General features: G+C 50.9%; 1 protein-coding gene across 3 annotated transcripts in view; it reads right to left on the reverse strand.

Moving 5' to 3' along the window:
* Positions 1 to 2,621: 2,621 nt before the first annotated feature.
* The window catches only part of BOC (BOC cell adhesion associated, oncogene regulated), a 72,444-nt gene continuing 51,419 nt past the window's right edge, over positions 2,622 to 23,646 (reverse strand). The window contains exons 5-20 of one of the 3 annotated variants that reach the window (XM_086675421.1): positions 21,048 to 21,194; positions 19,072 to 19,215; positions 17,132 to 17,425; positions 16,480 to 16,752; positions 15,079 to 15,386; positions 11,605 to 11,764; positions 11,068 to 11,178; positions 10,348 to 10,554; positions 9,830 to 10,011; positions 9,242 to 9,347; positions 8,793 to 8,915; positions 6,265 to 6,486; positions 5,327 to 5,562; positions 5,035 to 5,111; positions 4,383 to 4,576; positions 2,622 to 3,366 (exon numbers count right to left, since the gene is read on the reverse strand). In XM_086675421.1, coding sequence (XP_086531547.1) covers positions 3,179 to 3,366; positions 4,383 to 4,576; positions 5,035 to 5,111; positions 5,327 to 5,562; positions 6,265 to 6,486; positions 8,793 to 8,915; positions 9,242 to 9,347; positions 9,830 to 10,011; positions 10,348 to 10,554; positions 11,068 to 11,178; positions 11,605 to 11,764; positions 15,079 to 15,386; positions 16,480 to 16,752; positions 17,132 to 17,425; positions 19,072 to 19,215; positions 21,048 to 21,194 — 2,972 coding nt within the window. In that variant the 3' untranslated portion in view covers positions 2,622 to 3,178. Of the gene's footprint in view, positions 3,367 to 4,382; positions 4,577 to 4,927; positions 5,112 to 5,326; positions 5,563 to 6,264; positions 6,487 to 8,792; positions 8,916 to 9,241; positions 9,348 to 9,829; positions 10,012 to 10,347; positions 10,555 to 11,067; positions 11,179 to 11,604; positions 11,768 to 15,078; positions 15,387 to 16,479; positions 16,753 to 17,131; positions 17,426 to 19,071; positions 19,216 to 21,047; positions 21,195 to 23,646 lie in introns of those variants that run through there. The other 2 variants (XM_086675420.1, XR_015240307.1) reach the window with 2 other exon arrangements.

Below are 23,646 nucleotides of genomic sequence, written 5' to 3' on the forward strand. Positions count from 1 at the left end.
AGAGACGCGAATAGTCTGTGCTTGTTGTCTGTGGTGTAGTAGCTTATCTACTGGAGAGCACCTTCCATCATTTTCTCTGCTGTATGCCCTAAACTGTGTGCGCCTTTCAAGCGTTTAAAAAGTGCTACTCGTGAGGGTTTTACCTGTTTACTGCTGCATGAAAATTTCTCCCCCAGACATTGCTTAAAACTGCTTATCTCACCCAGTTTCTGAGGGTCAGGAATCTGGGAGCTGCTGAGCGGGCTGTTTTGGGCATGGAGTCCCTCAAGAGGTTACGGTCAAGCTGTGAGTTGGGGCCGCAGCCATCTGAAGCTTGGCTGGGGAGGCAGGGCTCCTTCCAGCCTCACTCGCTTGGCTGTCTGGCTGCGGGCTTCCGCTCCTCACCCAGCTACCACAATGAGCAACTGCCTGGATCAAGTGCTTGGTCTCCGAGGAGACGCCATGCCCTAGGTGGTAGTGAGGGCCAGGGGAAGTTACGTAATTTCCTGGGCCTCATTTTATTATCCAACAAATGAAGGATTTGGATAAGCTCTAAGTCTCTTTCCCATTCTGAAGTTCTGTGATTCTAACTGCAGCAAGAATGACTTTAGAGTCTGTGGGAGAGCCATGGCAAAGACTCCATGACTTTTTCGACTCTGTAAAACCAACCAGGATCGTTACCGTTTTTCCCAAATCAAACTGGACTAAACCATCACTAAGTCCACAATATTCAGGCTTTTATCCAGTAGGCAGTATAGTTAACACTCAGTTTTTATTTTGAATTGGACAAGACCTATAGCTAGCTTTAGTTTCATTTCTACTTGACTCCAGACTCAGTCTTGAATCTATAGTTACGTATAGCATCAGAGTCTTTGGGAAGTTCAGCTTCAGCTGTGGGCGAATAACTTTCCATTCACTCCTGCTTCCCTGATCAAACGGTTCTCTGCCTCTGCCTCTGTCTCAGAAAAGGCTGCCTTATTTCTGTGAGGCCAAAATCTGTCCACACTGAGTCACCTGTGGGTCAACTGCTAATGTAACTTGGCAATTTTGAACCCTCGTCCATTGTACCATCACAAACCAAAACTGGGAGAAAAAGCAGCTATGGAGCGCAGCCCATCCATCACAGTTACCCACTGCTGCTCAGTCTGGCTGTCTTGTCACAGAGGACGGCCATGCCTGGAGAGGCCTGTCGGCCCTGGGCGGGGCTCTGCACCCCTACCAGCGCCTGCCTTCTAGATCTTACTCCTCCTTTAGTAAATTATACAGCCTTTGTGGGCTGAATCAGACTTCTAAAAGGCACTATAATAACCTGAAGAAATAGATATTGAATTTCAGTGTATTTTATAAGCTACTTCATTTTCTAGGCTACAATTTAGAGGCCTCACAGCCTTTCCTCTTTTCCTGCAGCTGGCTGAGGTAAATACACATATTTATCTCATTTAATGTGCCTTGGAAGTGTTTTTTCTTTCCTAGGACTATTTTGGGGAGCTAAAGTCATTCAGTATTGTTATGGTTCCAGGGCTGCGTAGAAAGCAATTTTATGTATCACTTCCACAAAGTTCACCAAAATTCACTTTGACAGCTATTTGGGATCATCAAGGAGAGAAAAAAAATTAAGCCACTAAGCTAGGAGGTGAGTTACAGTCCAGATCTGAGACGCCCTGGATTGAGTAAAGATGGAGAGCACGGGCTCTGTCCCACTCTGGGAAGTGACTTCTCCGTCCTCAGTGCAAGGTTGTGGCTGAACTTACATGCTAGTTCTTCTATCATTTCCATGTTCCTTATAGGCCTTCACTTTGTTTCTTAAAATATTTTTTAAATACAGCTTTTCAGAAGATCATGTTGCAACTCGATGAGAGCTCTTTATCCTAAAATTTAGCTATTGGATGGAAAAAGCATGGAAGCTAAGAGCAGGCGCACTATTTCTTCCGGCCAGCAGAGGGTGCGCTTGTCCTAGAATCTTGTCTCTCTCTCTGGCATCTCCTAGAGCGTGGGGAGTCTGGCTCTGGGACTCTTAACCAGATTAAGTGTCTCAAGCAGCATTTCATCTGTAACTTACCTTCAATCTAAAAAATACTTTTCCCTCACGAGAACAATGGGAGTGCTAGCGCTTTCACTGCAAAGCTTCAGCCCCCATCTAGTGCCAGTTGCACGTATCAAGGTTGGTCCTAGGGTTGTACAGAAGTAAATCTTGACTCCCTGGTTGTTTAAAAATCAACTCCTCTGGCAATGTTGGTCTATTGTAGGAAAGAAGGAAAGCAGATCAGGCACCACGCGTGCATGTGCAGTCTAGCACTTAACTAAATGGTATTTTGGAGAAAGTAGTCTTCCATCCGTTATCTATAGAGAAAAGAGAAGTTTCATTCCTCCGATAAGACCAAAGCCTCCCCTCGAGTCCAGTCAGTAAGAGACTGCAAATCTGCTTCTCCTTGCCTCCTTCACACAATTTCCCTCTTGGATGAAACACTTACTGACACAGTATTTTAAAAGACAAAAAATGAAACGTCTCCTACCTCTTCCAGATCTCGGCTCTGTCTTGACAGAGCTAAAAATGTCACGAGTAGAGGTTTTCTTCAAATATTCAAAAAGCGTATCCTAATGTTTAAAGAGGATGCTGACTCATATGTCACTAAGCTGAGCGGTACAGGGAAGACTAAACATTTATTTAGAAGTTACAGTGTTTGTTTTTACAGAGATATGCTGCCACAGATTGATTCTGGAAGGTCTGTTAATGCTTGTAGGACTATACACATCTTAGTCCATTCTCATGGGCATCTTCTGAAAACATCTCCTGTAGTACCAGCTCCAGCCATCTTCACGAGTGTCTCTAGCCTGTGATAGCGGGGCCCTTGCTTTTCCTTCATCGTTGTCACGAACAGTGTGCTAAGATTCTTCCTTCCGCAAGCTTCTCTGGGGGCCTTCTGCAGCCTCCTGGGCAGTGACAGAGGCTCTCGGGAAGGGCTGCCTTCTCAGTCTATGTTACTCTTTCCTGGTTGAATCCTGTATTGGGGCTTCTTTGATTCCCTTCTCATACCTCAATGGGTAGGATTCCCTACATCTCTCCAGAAGTATAAAAACACATATACATTTATTTACAAGTGCATAAATATATAAATATGACTATTATAGAAAAATAAATACCAATTTTCTGTCTCTTTTTAAAAACAATATATAGTCTTTCTGGGCTATTGGTTTCTGCCTAAATTGTAGGAGGTGGTGTTTCAAAAGATACATGCAATGGTGGGCTGGGGGAGAGCCGTATCCCGAGCTCCTGCCCTGTGTAGGCTCCTTTGGGGTGCTGGGAACACCAATCTCCTCCACCCACTTGGCAGGAGTTAGGACTGTCCACCTCTTCAACTGGGACAAGGCCCAAGCAGCACGGGGGCCCTGAGGGGAGAGAAAAGTGGGAAACATTAAAATCCAGACTGCCCAGGAATCAGTGCTCAGTGGTACTGGGTCAGTCTCTCTCTGTGATGGGAGTTGGTTATACTAGCCCTAAGAGAAAGACACAAACAACTGTGACAGTGACATTTATGCTCCCTCTAAGGTCTCAGAGACATGGGGTGGGCCACTTGTTGCCCATGTCCCACCTACACATTTCAGTGGTGGGACCACAGAGACTCTCGACTACTTAGCCTGTAACCTGGGGTGGATGAAGTCAGCTGAGCCATGAAATGTGGGAGAGAGCCCTGTTCTTTCCAGATTCAAGTGGCTAGTCTACCTGTATGGTAGGATTTCTGGGCATAATCCCACCCCAGATGGTGTCCAGTTTTGATGATGCCGGTCTTAGAATTTTATCTCCCAGAGACGGTGTCTAGGAACTGCATGCGAATGGACCATTCCTACCATGGAAGCTAAGAAACGTTAGCCAACGGAACCAGCCTCACTGCAACCAGCATGCGCTGATTCCCAAGAGCCTGGCACGAGGGAAGATGGTAGGACAGGGGTCATGCATGGAGGCTCGTGGAGAAAAAGTTCTGTGGAAGCAGAGTTATGATGATGTGAGAACTCGGCTTCCTAATGACTGATATAATCTCATTCCTTAATTAAGAGACAAGACCCAACAGAGCAAGGTATTTGGGGTGATTAGGGAACGCCTCTTGGTGTGAGGAGAGGCAGCTGGAATTTGTGAATGGTCGTGAAACGCCAAGACGGAAAGGGCTTCTTTCTCTGAAATGGGAGCGTGTTCTCTTCTTGGCCTTTGAGGACACAAGCTTGCCAAGATGGACGTGGACCCAGCTGGTTCATCCGCATGGATCTGTGGGGCCGTGTCTCCCCCACAGAAAAACTGTGGATGACTCTACTTCAGGCCACCTCTCTAGGACACTTCTGGGTTGTGGACGCCTGCCTCCCTCAGGTCATTCCCAACCTCGTCAATTTCCAGCCCTGCCCCTGGTGCCAACCTTGGTGAAAAAGAGGGTCCCACGTTGCTTCCAGCCCAGGACCCTGGGGTACGCTCCTCATGCCTGACTGGCCTGTGGGGGCGGGCTGCTCCTGGAGGTGGTGACAGTCTTGGTGGGGCTGGAGCAGCTGGTGAGTGGAGTCATCAGGCAGTGTATATAAGAAAGAGCCATCCTCTGGGCTAGACTTGGGACCCCTGCAGGCACGAGACCAGATGGAGAGGTGAGGTGGGGGTGGAGTGGGCCTGTATTCCCAGTGCCTGGCTGCTGCCCTGTCTGAGGCTGGTCAGGGCTCAGATGGGGCAGGGACTAGTGCCCTTTGAACATGAAGATGTTGTATCACAACTTCTCTGGGTAATTCTAGTCTATTTCCATTTTATTCCATGCAAGTCCTGAGTGCATGAGAGGACATGCAGTCAGGTGTCCAGAGGCCTGGGGACAGAGCCAACTCCATGTGTGCAACTCTGGCCTGCCAAGTGAAGGACAGATTTCTGGAGGCCAACCTATGCCTCAGAGCAGAAAGGGCATTATAACTGCAAACACAACACCTTGAGAAGAGTCCAGCTGAGCAGGTTGTCAGATGTGGGTCCCCCGTCTCCTCTCAGTGACTGAGGTTGGGTTTGAGGGGAAGGCAGGGATGGGAAGGCCCAGTTACCTAGGAATCTGGTGACTGGGGGGGTCATATCCAGTGCCAAGAACGGTCTGCTTCAGCAGGCTGCTGGGGTCATCCCGCTGCTCAAAAGAAAGAGTAACGAAAAGGTCACATCACAGTCCGAGTAACTTTCCTGTTCCGTGTTCAACAGAATGAGCTGCTCCTGACTAAAGAAAGCCAGACACAGCAGCCCAGGATTAAAGGCTAGGAGGGAGGGAGCCCCAGGAAGCAGCACCCCCCCAACGCCCCCGTGTGGGCCCGCACCTGTTTGTCTGCGTTCCCAGGACTACGTTACCTGCCGAAGCGCCCCTGGGCAGTGTTGCTGAGGTTTCAGGCCTGGGTAGCCCATGGCAGCGGCAGGGCAGCCCCTGTTCACATGGATCCCATTGGCACAGGCCTGTCCACTTGTGCCACTGAGGTAGGGCTGCCCACTGGCTCGGTGGCCTGGGAGTCCTCCCAGTGGTACCATAGTGTATTGGCAGGAGGAGGACAGAAGGGCACTTCGAGGAAAACCCAGGTCTGTTGTATGTTCTGGAAGGACAGAAGGACAGAGGTATGCTTAGGCCAAGGAAGCTCAAGGCAGCCTCCAATACCATAGAAATCTCAGAAAATTTCTGACCATATAGGGATGAAAATATTTTTTCTCAGAACATATTCTTCCAGTCACCCATTTCTCCTAACATCTAGATTCTTTTCTTCATTGGGGAGAAAGGTGAGGAGATAGAGGGGCACAGGTTTGGGGAAGGAAGCAGTGAGCCAACAGAAGAAGCAATGTTTGAATGAGACAAGCTGGCCCGATGTGTTGTCATTTGAAGCAGAAATTAGCAACAGGACAATAGGGAAAGCTCAAGGCATCTACAGACCGAGAGAGGGGGCAGGGAAAGTGTGGGATGCATTTTCAACATGAGCAAGTGGTCAGAACAGCAGCTTCAGAATTTAAAAGGAGTTGAAGCCAGACAAGTACTGAGTTCCAGAAAAGAGGGGACAGACCACTTTCCACTTCCTACTTTCCATCCACCAGCGTCCATGAGCTGGGAGGAAAGGGCCCAGGCTTGATGTATTCTTATCTCTCCGAGCTCTGTGGGGGACCCAGGAGCTTATGCTCTAGTGCATGTGAAGCAGGGCATCTCCAACCTTCCCTGGGTGGAGGCCTCCTTGGCCTCTTGGGAGGCCCCCTCCTCCCCTCCTCCCCTCCCCAGGCTCCTTCCCCTTGGTGCTGAGGGGGTCACTCACTTTGCTTAGACCAGGCCCTCCACAAACAGAAGGGGATGAAGGCGACGATGATGAGGACGACAGAGCCCAGGACGACCCCAACAATCAGGTAGGGCAGGTCGCTGGAGCGTGCCACCATGGCCCCAGTGCCCACTGGCCGTTCTATGGTTTCAGGGGGTGGCAGCTGAGGTGGGGCCAGAGTCGGGGGTGGGAGCCGACCAGGATGACCAGAAGACTTCCGGGCTGTAATTGTGAACAAGACACTTCAGCATCAATTCCTTCACATTTCTCTCACAACAAACAGGAAACATCAACAGACCTGATTCAATGGGTGTGGGAAATGGGGTCAAACTCACAAGGCAGGGCCTCAAAACTCTGTATTAGATGAGTGTGGTATCCAAGCTCAGCATGAAACTGGCCTCTGATGGGAAATTTGTTACTGCAGAAGGCATCTGAACCTTCTACTTCAAAATACAACCCAAACCCTGGTCTCAGAATGGGTCTTCTGGGCAGAAAAGGTATAGGGCTTTTCTCAAAGAACAGCTGGTGAACTTTTGGAAGAAAATCTAAAAACAGGATGCATGAAACCAGCAAAAGAACTGGGAATGGAAGATCCTACCCATGGTTTTGCTATTCCTGGGCAGATTAAGGGATGCAAAGTGCCAAGTCTGAGCCTGGGCCTAGAGCAAGGAGATGGAGGGACTCTAGCACAGCCGGTAGCTAGGAAACACCAACTCAGTGACAAGATGGTGACTCCTCCTCGGCGTTGTGCTATTGTCAGGGTGTGCCTGACCTTGAGAACTCCCTTTCAGAGCTGTCTTCCCCCTGGGTTCTCCCACAGCACAGGCAGTGACTTCCCGCTACCTCTCCGAAGGCTGCTGCTTACATTTTTCTGTCTTCTTAGATCTGCGAGGGTTTCTAATCCCTTCCAGGCTCTATCCTGTATTCTGTTCTGTTCCTATGACTTCAGCCTGTGTCCCGGTGACTGCCAAATACTCCAGGGCCCTCCCCTGCTGGGAGACCTGCTTCTCTCTCAGCATCTCGGAAGAATCTGCTGCCGGAAGTCACTGAATGGTTCCACCTTGTTCCTTTCTCATGGACTCTGCTTCTCTTCTGGCTTCCCCGGTTCAATAAATGGCAATATCACCCATGTGTACATTATGCCGGACACCTCATGGTTTGCTTTGAACTCTCTTCATTCTCTCCCAGCCCTGACATGCTAGCAACCCCTGGTCCTACACACAGCCTCAAAAGAGACTAAAACTTGGGGCGGCTGGGTAGCTCAGTTAAACACCCGACTCTTGATTTCAGCTCAGCTCATGATCTCACGGTTCATGAGTTAGAGCCCTACACCAAACTCTTGGGATCCTCTGTCTCTTCTCTCTTTCTCAAGATAAATACATAAACTTAAGAGACTCAATCTCGTCCCTTCTTTCTACCTTACTTCTCAGCTCTCTCCCATCTGCCCACGCCTGCAGAAATACCTCTGAGCTTTCTCAACCTCACAGCCACAGAATTCTCAATGACCAGAGTGCCCACTGCCATCCCTGGCCATTCCCTGAGCACTCACTCTCTCTCTCTCTCTCTCTCTCTCTCGTCCTCCTTCCCACACCCTCCAACCACCTGGAGCTGTGTGCAGGCTTGCCCTGCCCCCCGCGTTACTCCCTTCTCAGTCACCTGAAGAGTCAATCCCTCCAGACCAGTGCGAAGCCTTTGTGAAGCCTCTCTTTGCCCTGGGTACTCTGTGTGAGTCCCCTGATACATGCAGAGCCAGAAGTCCTGTGTCTACCTCCTCCCTTCACTGTGCACAACAAAAGAGGTTAGGAGTGCACACAGGAGGCACTGAGTATTTGTTGAGTAACTGACTGAAAGAGCACAAAGCTAGAAAGAGAATCTTGTCCACATAAGGAAAATGGGTTCTTTTCTTCTCTCCGTTCCTATTCCTTTGTAATCTTCTCTTGATGATGTTCTTCGCAATATACTTGGGTTATACACTTGGCAGTATTTGCAAAATGGAGATGGTGGTATCTAAACACTTGACCAATGTGGAAATATTAAGCTTTTCAGTGAAGATGTTTAACATGTTTTAGTGCAGGAAAGAATCTGGGCTTATAGTTAGATAAACTTGACCCAGAGTGTACTCAATACCCCTAACTGGCTAAAGGACCTTGGTCAAGATACATCAATTCCTGATGCTCAGTTTCTTTCCTAACTCATGGGGTTGTAATTAAAATAAGTAAACCAATCAATGTAAGTACCAAATTTTATAGGAATATAGTGTTTATAGAAAGTTCTAACCTTAAGAATAGGTTCTATTCCATAAGTTCATGTATGAGTTAATTCCCAAGTTCCCTGAAGCCATCACCATGGCAACCTAATTCATACTTGAGGCACAGGCAAATAAAGGGTTAAAAATGACAAAGTTTAGGGGTATTTGGACAATAAGGAGTCTTCATGGGGAAGACATGACCAGCATGTCACATGGAGCAGTGACTTTGTCCTGGTGGGCTAAAAATAGCAGGGAGAGTAGAGAGCCTAAAGAGAATCACCTTTGGTTTCACAGATCATCACGTTGCTGAACTCACTCTCTCCTCCTTCGTTGAAGCACTGCATCTTAATGTCGTAGGAGGTCTCTGGCTGCAGGTGGCTGATGGAATGCCAGTATCTATCCCCTGGAAAAGGCAGCAAGAGAGTCAGTCACGCGTGGTGATGTGTACCACCTAGTCCACTTGGAAGCAATCGCAGTCAGGCTTGGACAGGGGTGTGTGTCTGGGCTGGTGCCATGAATGAGGTGGAGGAGAACTACTGGAATTTTTTAGGTGCCACCCAAGTTCCTGTGGTCCCATCACCAAGGGAAGGAAGCATGTGGATTTATGAACTTGATGACCCCACGCATGGCAGGAGTCAATGATATGGACCCAGATGCCCAAGTTTTAAACTTTCAGCAACACCTAGACACCCTTGCCAACAGAGAAAACCGCGTCCCCAAAGTGCTTACCTTCCACCATATCCTTCTTGTAGTCACTATCATTGTCACTGTCTGTGGGTCGATAATAGATATAAAATCCATGGATTGGGGTGTTGTTGTTACTTGCTGGAATATACTATAGGGAAGGGAGAAGAAGCAAGTTGACAGTGGAGCAGAGAAGTCCTCATGTGAGCAGGCCCACTGGTGGACAGAAATTTTACCCCAGCCTGGATTTAAAAATTCACTGCAGGAGTCTGGCAAATACTTCTGATGATACTCGCCAAGGCTTTCTGGGGAATGCTACGAAGGTCACTTGTTATTTAGCCTAAAGGTCCCCCAGCTTCTGGAGATAAGGAACAGACATTTCTCCAAAGACCTGAGCCCCCTCTGACCTGCCTGGGTACTGTAAGGATAAGTCAGTCTGGCTCAATTCCCAGGTACACGGGGGTTGGGAGGTGACCACTTACAGGAAGCCTTTGTGAAAAAATACAGGAAGGGGTCTTAGAAGAAGGGCAGTATAGAAAAGTGATTGCTTCCTGCCCCCATTGCAACAGCCAGCTCTTGTCATCATGAAGCTCAGCCCCATCTCCCCTTTGCAGTCTGTACAAGGTCACTTACCATCCACTTGAGCATGATGGTGGTCTCATTGACAGCATCCGTGAAGGTGATGTAAGGGCCTGCCACAGGCCTCTCATACACGCGGCCACTATAGCTGGACACCACATATGGCCTGGAAGGGGCACTGGGCTCGCTCTCCCCCAGCATGTTCAGAGCCCTGACACGGAACTTGTAGGAGGTGCCTGGTGAGAGCCGCTCACTTGAACCCAGGAGCTGGGAAACACTTCTGACCCACCCACCCCAGCACACCCAGGGTAGTGTCTTTTGGGTAGCTCCCAAAGGACACAAGAACTCCCATCTTTTTTGGAAAGGAGCCCCAGAGGGGATAGCTATGGACCACTATGGAAAGACAGAGAAGGAAGGACTTGTAGGATGGAGGAGACACCACCAAGAGCATCCAATGTGAGCAAGATAGCAGGTGGAGGACCAGCACAGAGTAGAGCCTCCAAAGCTCTGACCCTCCTCCGAGTGGTGGGGGACAACTAGGAGACCAGGTAGGACAGTGGCCGGACCCCTACCTTTCTCTAGACCAGTGATCTCCACCGAGAGCCGGGAAGGAGGGATGGCGCTGGTGGCCAGAATCCAGTCCCCCACTTTCTTTAGCTTCTTGTACTCTACACGGAAGGACTGGATTGGGAAGCCACCATTCCCACGGGGAATCCAGGTCACATACACAGATGTCTCAGAGGCCATGGAGATAGTGGGCCTGTCAGGGGCTTCTGGGGCTAGAGGAAACCAGACATGAGGGAGGAGGGAAGCAGGAGGAGGGACACGATAAGGTGATGTACTGTGACTGGACTCAGCCTGCTCCTGACTGGGACCTATTTCTCCTCCCAGCCCTTGCCCTCTGGTGGCTACATCAGATCTTCCAGGGCTACCTGGGTCACCCTCTCCCAGAAGTCCTTCAGCTAGAACCCCTAGAAGCCATGCTTCTGCAGTGTCAGAGTGCGGAGGACCGAAAGTCAGCTGCTCTCCATTCTGTATTCTCTGGACCCGCAGGGCCAGTGCTCCCTCCCCAAGTCAGACTACGTTTTACTTGAAAAACTCCAATCTACGTTTTCTCATGGGGTTGGCTGGGGAGATTCCAGGAAAACTGTCACAAGGCCTCCCAGACCCACAGAACAAGACCCCATTCTGCCTGCAACAAAGAACCTTGGGAGGGAGTGAACCTGTTTCCAGTTCTGACTGCTGCTCACCCCACCCCCCTGAGCCGCCAGTGGTGGGGGGGGGGAGCTTACGAGAGAGGCGGCCGTGGTCTGGCTGACTGCTGCTTTGGGGGCTGGCTCCAGGGTCGTCTCTCTGTATCTGCTGCTCCTTGCTGGCCATGATTTCAGGTTTGGGCCGCCGTCCTGGATGGAAGTAGGTGGAGACCAGCGAGTGGGAGAGTGTGGATTAGGTGTCCCTTTCCAGACAGTTCTTTCTGCCTGAGACTTTGCAGGGGGGTGGGGATCTGGCAGGGTGATACAAATAATATAGGACACCGGCTGTGTGGACTGATTCCTAGCTCTGCCTAACAATCATGGTATTGTGCCTGACCCTAGCGTGTGTGTTGGGGGGGTGGGGTGGGGAGCAGGGCAGAGAGGCCAGCTGGCGGCTCTCCTCATGAGAGCTGGGACCCTCAGCCTGGGCTCACAAACCAAGGTGAAGCAACAGTTGAAAGGAAGATAAAGTTCAAGGTGACTAGTGGGGCAAGGTGAGCAGGGCTTCTCACCTGAGCCTGGCAGGATTTGCTCAGGCCCACGACCCCCAAGCTGGGGGCAACATCTGACCCTTACCAGTTCGGAAGGTGACCATGGCTGTCTGGCCTTCCCCTGCACAGTTGTAAGCTGCCATCTCCACTTCATACAAGCTCCCAGGGTCAAGTCTGGTGAGGGTCAGGCGGTGCTGGTTGGCTGCAATGCTGGAGACAGTCCAGTTGTCAGAGGAGTTTGTGACCTGCTGGAGAAGGTAGCTGGTTTCAGCACTGGCCTCTCAGCCTGGAGCTCCCGGTGGCTATGGTTCACATAAGCAGCAGAATGGAGTCCAACAGGGCAGGAGGCAGGGAAGGAGAATGGGCTGGGTTTGTGCAGGGCTTAAGCTGGCCTGCCAGCTCTGGGACAGCGAGGTCAGCTCCCTGGTCCCTCACCTAACCGGCCCATCAAAGAACACTCGGTGGGGAGGGTCAAAAGGCCTGACATTGTTGAGTTTCTCCAAAGACCTCCTCTCTGTATTTCTGAAAACCTCCACATTTAACTTTCTTTCTCCTTGCTCTATTTAAACCAAATAAACACAGTCTCTTCATACTATGGGATGACGATAATGATGATAAAAGCCACAGTACCAATAGAGTTTTGTCTGATGAGTGTTTACTATGTACCCTATAAAGTGCTTTCATGACAACAGCCCAAGAGACAGGTGTTAGTTTTGTTCCCGCTTCACGAAAGCTAAGGCTTGGAGAGCAATTTGCCTAAAGCCACAACACTAGTGAACAGAAACTGTGACTTGACTCCAGAGAGCACATTCATAATCATATGTAACTCCTCCTAGAAAGAAAAAGAGTCTGGGAGCCAGGAAATCTTGGGTTTAAGTCCCGGTTATGTCTCTTACCAGCTGTGTAACCCTGAGCAAGTTCTCTAACCTCTCTGATCCCTAATCTTTTCATTTCTAAAATGAGGCAAATAAAAGCTCTCAGCTTATTCTGAAGATTAAACTAGATAATTTACATAGAGTGTCAAGCAGTGAACTTGGTACACAGTAGGTTCCCAGCAAATGCCTGGCCCCCTTCTCTGGACTTGCCCCACACCCTCCATTCAGTAGGTCTCTGCCATTTCAATCCTCCTTCTTCTGCTCCTGCCTTCACTCCTTTCTTAGTACTTAAAAACTGTGGATGAATTATATCTAGTATGGATCTTTAATGGCTCCACATTTCTAGCTCTTTAAAGAAAAAAAAAATACAGGAGTCCAGGCTCCCTCCCCAAAGGGCGATGCTGGGAGGCTGCTTCCTCTCACCTACCCCACCTCTCAGGACAAAAGGCTTAACTGCCAACTGTGCACATCTCCCAGTCTGCTGGAAGCCAAAGCCGTGGTTTGCTGAAGAATCAAACAGCTGGTAGAAAAAGCCCTAATCCCCAAGCAGAATATTCCAGAGTAGAACAAAACCTACTATTCAAGGGACAGGGATGGTCTGGGCTCATTTATGTCAGACTTCCAGGATTTGTTCCAAGGGGAGAAGTTTTCACAAACTGAGAATGCTCAGTAGTATTGGAAACCCAAACACAGTAGCCCAGGGTCTGCAGATGCAGGAGGAAATGGAACCGGCTTCCGGAACAAGAAAAAGTGAAAATGAGAGGAATGATTCCCAATCTCCTGCAAGAGAAGGGGTTGTACACACAGCCCAAACACTGATTTTTCACTTCAGAGTCCTTTCTTGTGGGATGATCTTTAAGACCCGTCAGTCCCTCAGGAAAGGAACTGCTTGCGAGACATCATTTCTCTTTGGTGGCATCCACCTAGCAGCCCCAGTGCCCCTCAGGCCGGAGCCTGACAGAAGCCAGAGCCGGTTGGGGCACGGTCCTCTCCCTCTCCCTGTGCCCCTTTCTCCCTTGGCCCTCCCAGCACGGGCCTCACACTTCCACTGGGCTCAGAAACAAAAATAAGAACTAGAATGGTCATTAGTCACTGTCACACACACACACACAGGGTGACGGTGGCCTCAGCCTGGCATTTCCGGATCACCATGCACCGCCTTTGCCAGCCTGCCTCTTGGTGAGGCAGGTTCATGGCCACCTATTGGCCTGAAAAATATGATTCTTGTTCTCGTTGCTGGCTCTTGTCTAGCGGGGACCAGGAGCACTTGGCCTGCCCTGATCTCTGTCTACAACTCTGAGATGGAGGTGTCCGGTTACATGGGGAAACAAGGATTAGGACCAGGGCTGCCCCATAACCTGGTCTGAACAATGAGCTTTTTGTTAAACAAGTATTCACCCCCTTTGCTGACTGTCTACGAAGAGGCCAGGGGGCCAAGGGTTAGTGAGAAACTACCCCCCGGCCCCCACCTCCTAGGCAGTTTCGCCTCAGGTGTCTTTCTGATGGCCCCGTATGTCTGTGAACTTGTCCTCACCCAAGGTCATGAAGGGAAAGAACAGAATGAGGTTGCCGACAGGGTCCAGGGCAGGGGAATGGCTACTGTGTGGCCAACACTTCGCACCACACAGGGCTGGGTGGGTTGGTTGGTTGGTTTTGGCGGGGGGAGAAGAGTTGATAAATACTTTCAGTTCCACAATCACATGTTTTCAATACTTTCTACTAAGTGCACATAGCACTTTAATAGGCAAAAATAACAATGAAGGTATAAAAAAATACAGCATTTATAATACATCATCAAATGACACTGTTAAAAATCCATTTAAGAACGATAATTTTCTACCATCTAATGGCCTCAGGGGGGAAAAAAAAAGGCACACACCTGGGATGAACAGAAATGCTCTTCAAGGACATTTTCTTAAAGGAAATCTCATGTCCTTCTCCCCAGGGGGGGGTAACATCAGGTGAGCGCTCAGCCTCGAATGAAGGGGGCAGGCTGGGGGCCCTGTCCTGCCTCACAGGGCATTGTGTCCAAGAGGATGGCCTAGCTGGCTGTCCCCACACCCTGCCAGGGCCTGAGGTTCCCTCTGCTGACAGCTCCTGAAACATCTACCCAGACAGGCTTCCTTCTGTCAAAGAGAAGTAGCTGAACAACACAATGTGCTTTCAGCTCAAACGCCTGCTTGTCAAACCTGAGCCATGGTTGAGTCCCTAAAACCGAGGGGGTATTTTATAGCCCCCAGAGAAAACACTTGTTCACAAATATTCGTTTCCCTGGCCTTAGAGCTGGCTTGCCGTGCAGAGTTCTTGCAGGGATGTACCCACAGGAGCTTACTTTGGTTAAAAAACAAAACAAAAAACAACATCAACAACAAATGACAGAGGGAAGAGCGGAGGGCAGGTGATGGTTACCAGGGAGACTGTTAACTCTCCCCAGAGAGGAGAAGCTGGTGGTGTTAGCTCCTGGGAAGCCAGTGCACAGAGAACCCGAAGGGGCACACATGACTTTTTCCTGGGCCTCTTAGGTTCCCAAATGCCTCAATCACAACCAGTTTCCTGGGAGGTGGTAGGAAAGTTCAGTGGAGGAAGGTCAAGGTCAGCGGTAGAGATTGCAGGAACTCAAGGGGAGGTGGCCAGCAGGCAGAAACCCACACCCAGCCTCATGGAGGGGAGGTCAGGCACCATACCTTGCGGTGTTTCACCACATAGTAGAGGATAGGAGCCTGGCTGCCACCCTCGTGCCGAGGCCGCCACACCAGCTCATACGAGTCAGTCTTGGAAGTCCGTGGTGAGCTGAGGATGATGGGCGCCTCAGCAGGAGCCACCTGCCCCTTCTCTCCACCGCACTGTGGGGAAGCTGGTTGCATGGACGTCAGGGGTTTGGGGAGCCCTGGGCGTCCCCTCAGCATCTGCTCAGGGCTTCCAGGTCTTGAGGGCGGCATGGGAGGTGTGGCAGTGTCCAGCTTAGCATCCCGCCATGGCCTCAGGGTCGTGCCTGGAGGACCAGGAAGGAAAGAGAAGCGGAGGAAGAGGATGTTGGTTCCCTTGGTCATGGGCTGAGTTGCTGCCTCGAGGGAGGAAGCAGAGAGAAGTCAGAGAGGAAACCCCTGGGGCGGGAGCCTGAGATGACCAGGGGCCCAGTCCACACATGGCCGGGCCCTGTGGGAGGAGACAGGACTGTACTGCTGCCCTGCCGGGAGAGAAGGGCAGGCTTGGGCCTTGTGCCCAGGCATCCCGCCACGGCTCAGGGCAGCAGGCAAGCATCTCTGCCGTCTGCTTGTTTCCCTGAGCCCACGGACTAGCCTCACCTTGCGTGAAGGTGTTCTCCTTACTCCTGAGGAACCCTGCACCCTCCTTCTCATGCCTACATTGGGGGAAGGACATGTCCCTTCACTGCGGGGTCTTAGCACCACGCACACTCTGGGCCTTTTCCTACTCCACTGCAGCCACCTGGAATGTGAGATGTGAAGTCACCTCTGAGAACTTGAGAGCCCGGGACAGGCAACCCTTCCTTTTGGAAGCATCTGCAGAATGTGCCCACGCTAGTTTCTCCTCTAGCTGACCTCTGAACCACAGACGGTTAGCATCTGATGGTGAGGATTCAGCCTTATTTGTCGTCACATTGTCCTCAAATCGTTTCCTTGGTGAGTTTTGTCTCCTTGATGAGCAAACTGGATCTTTGTTATGTCTTTCTGCACCCTACCCCCATGCCCCACCGCCCCGTCTAGTCCAAGACTGAGTATGTAAGTAACTACTCAGTCAGGGTAGGTGTCAGCTGAAATGGATCAAGCTGAAAGGGGCAGATTTGCTTTTCTTTACTCTAGAGCACTGGTTGTTAAACTGGATTCCATGGAAACCTAGCAACTCACAGATCTAAAGCATTTTTAAAAATACAATAGTAAGATCACTTCTACTAGTAAAAATGTACACCTCTGACTTTTTAACAAGTTAATGTGAACTTGCACTCATAACTAAAAGCCACTTTTATCTCATTTATAATACTGGGGTTCTAAGTTGGATTTCACTTGAGGAAAGGGTTCTGTGAATGTTCAGCTGAAATCTCCTCCAGCCTTTTGGGCGACACCTACCTGGCCTGGCGGTCCTCAGCTGGACCACAGCATGGGCACTCCCAACTTCATTCTCAGCCATGCACTGGTAGACACCTTCGTCCTCAGGACCTACGCTGACCACCCGCAGGGCCCTGCGGGACAGTCGGAGGCGCTGGCTGGAGGCCAGGGGCACAGCATTCCTCAGCCACAGCACAGATGGCGGGGGGTTCCCACGCACTTCACAGGTAAGCTTGGCGCTCTGGCCCCATGGGATGACCAGCTGGGACAGCTCCATGGTGACCTCAGGGGGCTCTGCCAGGAAACCGGAGCAGGGGTGACAAAGGGCCTGAGTCCTCCCATTTAGGGCCAGACAGGCCTGGGGGGGTGGGGAGGGACTGCAGTCAGGAATGGCTCCCTCCTTCCCTGTGACTGTTGATAGAGGGAAGGAAAGGTCCTGTGTCTCTTCTGTAAGAGTCATGCCCGGAAAGGGACTGGAGAGGGTGGTCAGGCACATACACCTAGACCCTGGGATCTAAGCACCTCCATCTCTCTCCTCCTCCATTACTCACTGGGCATGGGACCTCTCACAAGGCACATGACCCTACCCAGGGCTTAGGGTTATGAGCATCTAGAAAGGCCACACTGACCAAAGAGGAGGCCGAGGAGAAGAAAGTCTGCAACAGACACTCACCAAATACCTGGACGTTGTAGAGTATGACTGCTGCCCCAGGCTCCCCGACCCCATTGTCGGCCATGCAGCGGTAAGTCCCCGAGTCCTCCTCACTGGTGGCATCAATGAGGAGGTTGCTCAGCAGGAAGCGTGTCTTATTGTAGCCAGCGACACTGGACCCATCCTTGGCCCAGGTGACCCGCGGGGGTGGAATCCCACTGGCCACGCACTCCAGGATCAGACTCTGGCCTTTGGTGACAATGATCGTCTGGGCCTCTGGAGGGTAGATGATACGAGCAGCCTCGGCGGTGGAGCCTGGAGGGGCCAGGAAGTGAAGAGCAAAGCGTGCGACCAAGACTCAGTGCAGGGGAACCCCTCCACCCCGCCTTTGGCAGCCAGGGCCCAGGAAACAGTCCTCCGGGGATTTGGCATCAAACAGCCCTTCAGGGGCTTGAGACCTACATAAAGTGACTGAATTCCCCTGGGCTTGGTTTCCTTGTCAAAGACAAGGACCTGCCTCTGCAGAGAGCTATTGTAAGAGATGAGGTAATATATCGGAGCAGCAGCACTGACCCAACATATGCATGGAGAACTACGCATGTTGGCAAAGAAAAAGATGAGACAGAGAAGCAAAGTGCACCCCAAGTCCGAGGATGGCTAGGAGACAAGGATCCGAGGTAACCCCCACACACCACAGAGGTCTCGGTTCCCAGTGTTCCTGACAGTGCGAGCACCTCACTGAGCTGAGCAGGACCCACTGTTTAAAAAGATGCATTTCTTGCACAGTATTACAGGTCCCCAAAGCAAATCAACTACTTTGTTGGCTGCTCAGCTAAGGAAGGCGTGACCTCTTTTCAATGCTGGGGAAGAAACCGCACAGCACTCATCAGAAGGCTGGTTGCTCTCCAATGTGCCACTCTCTTCCACGTGGACTACGTGTGATTTTACTTTATGAGCTAACCAGGGGGAAAGCCAGCTTTTATAAGACCTGAGAGCTTGGGAGGCCTTCTTTAAGAAATAGAATGTAGGCGCCTGGGTGGCTCAGTCAGTTAAGTGTCTGACCTCGGCTCAGGTCATGATCTCACAGTTTGGGAGTTTGAGACCTGCTTCGGGCTCTGTGCTGACAGCTTGGAGCCTGGAACTGCTTCAGATTCTGTGTCTCCCTCTCTGCCCCTCCCCTGCTCACACTCTGTCTCTGTGTCTCTCTCAAAAATAAGTAAAAAACATAAAAAAAAAATGAAAAGAAACAGAATGCAAAATTATAGATACAAAACTCCATGAGGGAGGGAGTGCTGAAGCTTGGCTTCCTTAACTTCACAGTACATCTGCCTCTGGTGCTGACTCTAAGACCACACTCCGCATGAGATGTCCCTCCAGTGAATAAGCGGGAAGGCTGGAAAAATGCCTGGCACACAGGAGATGCTTGGCAAAGGCGAGTGTTGTTCTCATACGACTGGGGGAGTGTGTGGGCCTCCACGGACCATCCCCAGAGTGAGGTGCTGGACACACTTCAGTGAGCAGCAGTGTAGGCACAGCCTGGCCTTGTGCCAGGCAGGCCCTGTGGCCTCACATGGGCACGGGCACACCATCATCTCTCCCGTGCATGTGCCGTCAGCTGCTGAGCACCAGGCCGTCCTGCTCCAGCAGACACGCCCCAACAGATCCCTGCTATGAAAGTCCCACAATGAAGGGAAGCTCTCAATGGGCAGGGGAAAGGGACCAGCAAGCATAGCCACCCCCCAGAATGAGGCAAGGGCCTACGGGAGGCCACGAGTGGCCGGCTGGTGGGGAGAGGACCCCGGCTCCGTCTGAGTCCCGGATGCTCTGCTGGTCCAAGCCCCCCAGGTCCCACCCCCACTCACAGACCACAGACCTGGAGCACAGACTGTGCCCACCCCGGGTCACCCCCCCCCCAGCCCGACCAGCCTCTTCCATCAGCGAGACACCCCGTTGCCCCTTACGGCGCACGCGGAGCCTGTCACTGGAGCCCGAGGTTTTCACTTCTTGGGTCACCGGGTTGTAGGCAGCACACTTGTACGTTCCCTCGTCCTCCCGGCTCGCGTTCACAATCTGGAGGTTTCCTGATGGCATGATCAGGTAGTTATCTGAGAAAAGGGGACACGGGATGAGTTTGGGTCCAGAAAGCTGCAGCCGGCACCTCCCGGGGGGGCAGGCAGGGCAGGAGCCGTGAGCTGTATACCTGAATCCCCACAGGCCCACACTGAAAATGCTGTTCTCCCACCAAAACTGCAAATCAAGTGGGCCAGAAATGCTGAGGAGTAAACCTGACCAACTAGCTGACCAACTGGCTGGCTGGAGGACTCCCCTGAGTTAGCACATAGGTCTAGGGAAGAACGCTTTATACTCTCAAAGGAGCTGGAGTAGGGTGGAAACGAAGCAAGGTCTGGGGTATGCCAGACCTGGGCTTACGCGCTGGATCTGCCGTGGACTCTGTGATTCTTGGCAAGCTGACTGACCTCTCAGATACCGTTTCCTCATTTGTAGAACGGTACGACATGTGCCGCCTCAGAGCCTACTGTAAGGACTGAAGGGCCTGTGCTGCACACGCAGGTGATGAGATGATCATTCCTGCAAGCCACCAGGAAGGAGGGAAATGCATAGGACTTCCCGTGGGTCTCTGTCATGGTCACAGCTCTAAGCCACCTCACTCCTGAATTTCTGCAACCAGGGAGGAATAGTCGCACTCCCAACCACCACCTTCTCCACGCATGTCACTGAAACCCTTCCCTCTGCGTCGCGGGTCTGCTACACTTTGTCCGCTTCTGGTCCAGAGGGGCCGCGGGGGTGGGCTTCCTGTCTTTCAACAGGAGACAGATTCACGGCTTCTGGACACCCCACTGTCTGGGGATGGTGTTCAGTCGGCTTCCTGGCAGGCAAAGCACTGGCCCTCAGCTCTAAGCTTTCTGGTGGCGTGGCCTGCCCTGGTGGTCCCGGGGTGTCTGAAATCCAGGTTCACTAAGCCTGGTGCCTGCCTGTCACTGGGCCGCCCCAGGTAAGAGCAGCTTAGGCAAATGCCTGACAGAGAAAACGCCTCGACCCCTCCTATGGAACGGGCAGGCTTCCTCCAGAGGGCTATTGCCAAGTGTCCGCTGGGGACAAAGGAGAGTCTTACTCTATTCCTCGCACTCTCCAGTGATTTCTGAGCGGCAGGATCAGGGGTTTTACCCTTCCAAAAAATGGTTTTCTACATTTTCTGCAGTGAACATATATACATTCCTTATAAGAATATAGGAACATATCTTCCCTTCATAACCAGAAAAAGTTGATGAAAAGGTTTGAATTCTATAGGATATTTTAAAAGGTATACATTTTGAGCTGTGGGTTGTCACGTAGGGTCTAGCTGGCATTGAGTGAAGGGTCAGCTATGGGAAGTAGCTGACTTCATCTCGGGAGACACCCCTACTCCTCACAGGCACTCTGTGGACCCAAGCTTGGCTCCCCTGGACCAGTATGTTGTGGCCTGAGCAGGAGCTAGGTCAGCTGAGACAGCCGCATCACCGAGAAGATGGGGAGAGGGAAAAACCCAAGTCCCACTAAAGAGATTCCCCTGATGGGTGGGGGTGAGCTCCACCGCCCCCCGGGGAATGCTGCAGCTCCACCAATGGCTGGGTTCATCGGGCGACCTCTCGGTGTGTGCCTGGAGGCAAGGAACACTGTGCCGACAGTCTTGTTCAAATGGTGGAAGCTCAGCAACATCTTCCAGAGCCTCAAAGGATGAAGAGATTCCTCGTAACAGGGCAGAAGACCTCCATTTTGGAAGTCTAGCATCCTACAGGGCTAAATAGCAAGGTAGAAGACAGCTGACCGGTGTGAGGAGGGGACTGCTGGCATGTGGATGGGGGTTCGGGAGGCAGTAGTTGGAGGTGGTCAGCTTCCCTCCTGGCCTTGGCCTCTGGGCTCCTGCTTGCTCACTCACCCCGAGATGCCTCCAGCCACTCTTGCTTGACACTGTATCGGACCTGAGCTTTCGGGTGGCTCTCAGGAAGGTGGCAGGCAATGACTGCTGTGTTCCCCTCATCTACTTCAATCACATGCTGCACATCCAACTTGAAATCCTGGAGATCTGTGGAGAGAAGAAAAGGTGCCAATTGGGCATTGATGGACGACAGAAACAAAGTGACATTTCTGGGTGGGTTGATGCCTTGGTGTCTTCAGTCACAAGAAACAGCTGCAGAAGCCTCACCTGCTGGGGGCTTTCTGGGGGTGGTTTAAGTCCTTCCTCCAGCTTTCTGTTGTAAGAGTTTGAGGATGGAATGTGTGGCCTTTATCACTACATGGGAGTTTAACTTGGTATATATAAGCTGGAGGGTGGGGACATACGTACAGGATTCCATCAGGAGGTGCCTGCGATATCTCACCTCTTCCGATCTCTCACCAGCCTCTTCTGTTACAATGAGACATGGGGGCAAGTTGGCCAAGCCCATTGGCCCTACTGGACCTGGCTGGAGATGGGTTATGATCAAGGCATAAGTGCCCTGGCACAGCTCAGCGAACGGAGACTGAAGGGAATGATGAAAGAGAATTGTGATTTCTTTTTTTTCCAGTTCAGTCAAGTTCCCTGGCTTTTCTTTGTCATCCACAATAAAAGTGACAGGCCCAAGATTCTGCTTAGTTACCAACCATGGTTATAACAGGAAGGCTGATGGTACCCATGAGCTATACTCCATGTCATGGCTGATCCTTCCTCGGGGCTAGGGGTGGGGGATCTGTGGACGCTCTAAGGGCTTTCTAAGGCAAAGAGGGATCTCCCCAGTGTAGCTGACGGCAGTGGAATGTGGGAGAGCTGAGGGTCCTGATGCCAGGCTGCAGTGTCTGCAGCATGGTGGCTGTCTCTTCTGACTTGGCTTGGTGGGAAGACTGGAATCTAAACTGGGAGAGGATGGAGATCCATCTGGAACAAGAGCAGGATGTTTCCCAAACAATCTAACAGTTCACACAACAAAACTCTCTTTGTATGAGCCAAATCACCGAAGTTGCTGAACAAAACGGGATACTTGTGCCATAAGCCACATGCCAAATTTATTTTATCAGGACTGCAGCTGAATTGAAGAGAAGACATAAGATAAGAAAGATGAGACTATTTACCCAAACACTCCTTCGTAGAGCTACTTAGCCCTGGAGGCACCCTCTCTGCTGTCTACACCAAATTCTGTGAGCTCCTGAGAGCGGACACCCGCAGAGCTTTTACCGCAACTCCACTGCAAGACTCCACCTGCCTGTGTTGTTTTCCCTGGAGACCCAGAGAAGGCAAGAAGGTGACGGGAGCAGGTGGGAATCAGGTTTCTCACAGAAAAGGTAGTTAGTTACCAAAAACAAACTACTGTCACTACAGGAAAGCACAGTGATCAAGGCACGTAGTGAGGTCAGAAGGTTTCCCACCTGATGGAACTTGCCAGAAGCTCTTAGACAAGCTGTGCCAGGACAGGAAAGCCCTTTCATTTCTATGAAAAGATCACTGTCCCTCTGATTATAACACTAGGACTTTTCAGGGGCAGGGGCCAAGTCTAAACCTACGCAGGGCCTGATCTCATTAGATGCTCAGTAAATGCTGAATGACCAAATGAGGGACTATCTCAGAAACTGGGACCCTCAAATCAGGTACCAGATACCCATTTGTGTTGCCTATGAACTCAACTTTCCTAGTTGTGTTTCACCTATACTACAAGCTCAAGGACAAAGTCCTAGCACAACAAATTTTCTATAAATCTTCTCTCTACTTATGGCCAAACTTTTATCAAAGTATGGCTATTTTTAAAATAGAATGTTTCTTAAGAGGTCACTTCCGGAGTCACAGAAAAGATGTGACATAAGTCTCATGAATGTGGAGTAGGAAATACATTCTGTTCACAAGCGGGTGACAAAAGCAAAGGCAGACTGCCTGATTGATTTCTACTGCCCCCTTTTACTTTCTGGGGTAAGTAAATGCCTCAAGTGAGGCGCATGGGTCAAGGGGAGCTCTCACTCAAGGATTCCTTCCTTTGGGTGAGTGTAGAGCCTTTGGGGCTGTTAAAGAATTTTCTCATCATTATATAATTTTGTATATGTGATATCTGACTCCAGCTAAATTGGAAAGTCCTAAGGGGCAGCCTATTAATTTTGCACTCCACGCCCCAGCCCTAAGCCCCACTGCACAGTATGCAGGATACAGCAAATTCCCTACAAATCCTCGTTAAATGAATGAACAATTTGAAAGGTTGAGCCCCAGGCCCGCTTCATGGGACTGCCATCTGTATAGCTGAATGTGGCTCTGAGCCTGGAAGGGGCCAGCACTTGGCTCAATGCTCTGCCATCACCGTCTTCAAATTCTTAACGTTTGCACAAAAGACCCCACATTTTCATTTTGCATTAGACCCCCAAAATTATGTAGCCCAGTCCTGGCTGAGCTTCTCAGCCAAAACAGCGGATGTGTTTTTTTCTCAGAGAGGAAGGAGATACGGACTACGGGAAGGGGTGGATGGCCTGGGCGCAGTGTGTTCTGGCTAAATATTACTAACTGCTTTTCAAAAGCAATGCAC

This window comes from Puma concolor, chromosome C2, assembly GCF_028749965.1.
Source record: "Puma concolor isolate L17-30 chromosome C2, mPumCon1.1.hap2, whole genome shotgun sequence".
Classification (NCBI taxonomy): Eukaryota; Metazoa; Chordata; class Mammalia; order Carnivora; family Felidae; genus Puma; species Puma concolor.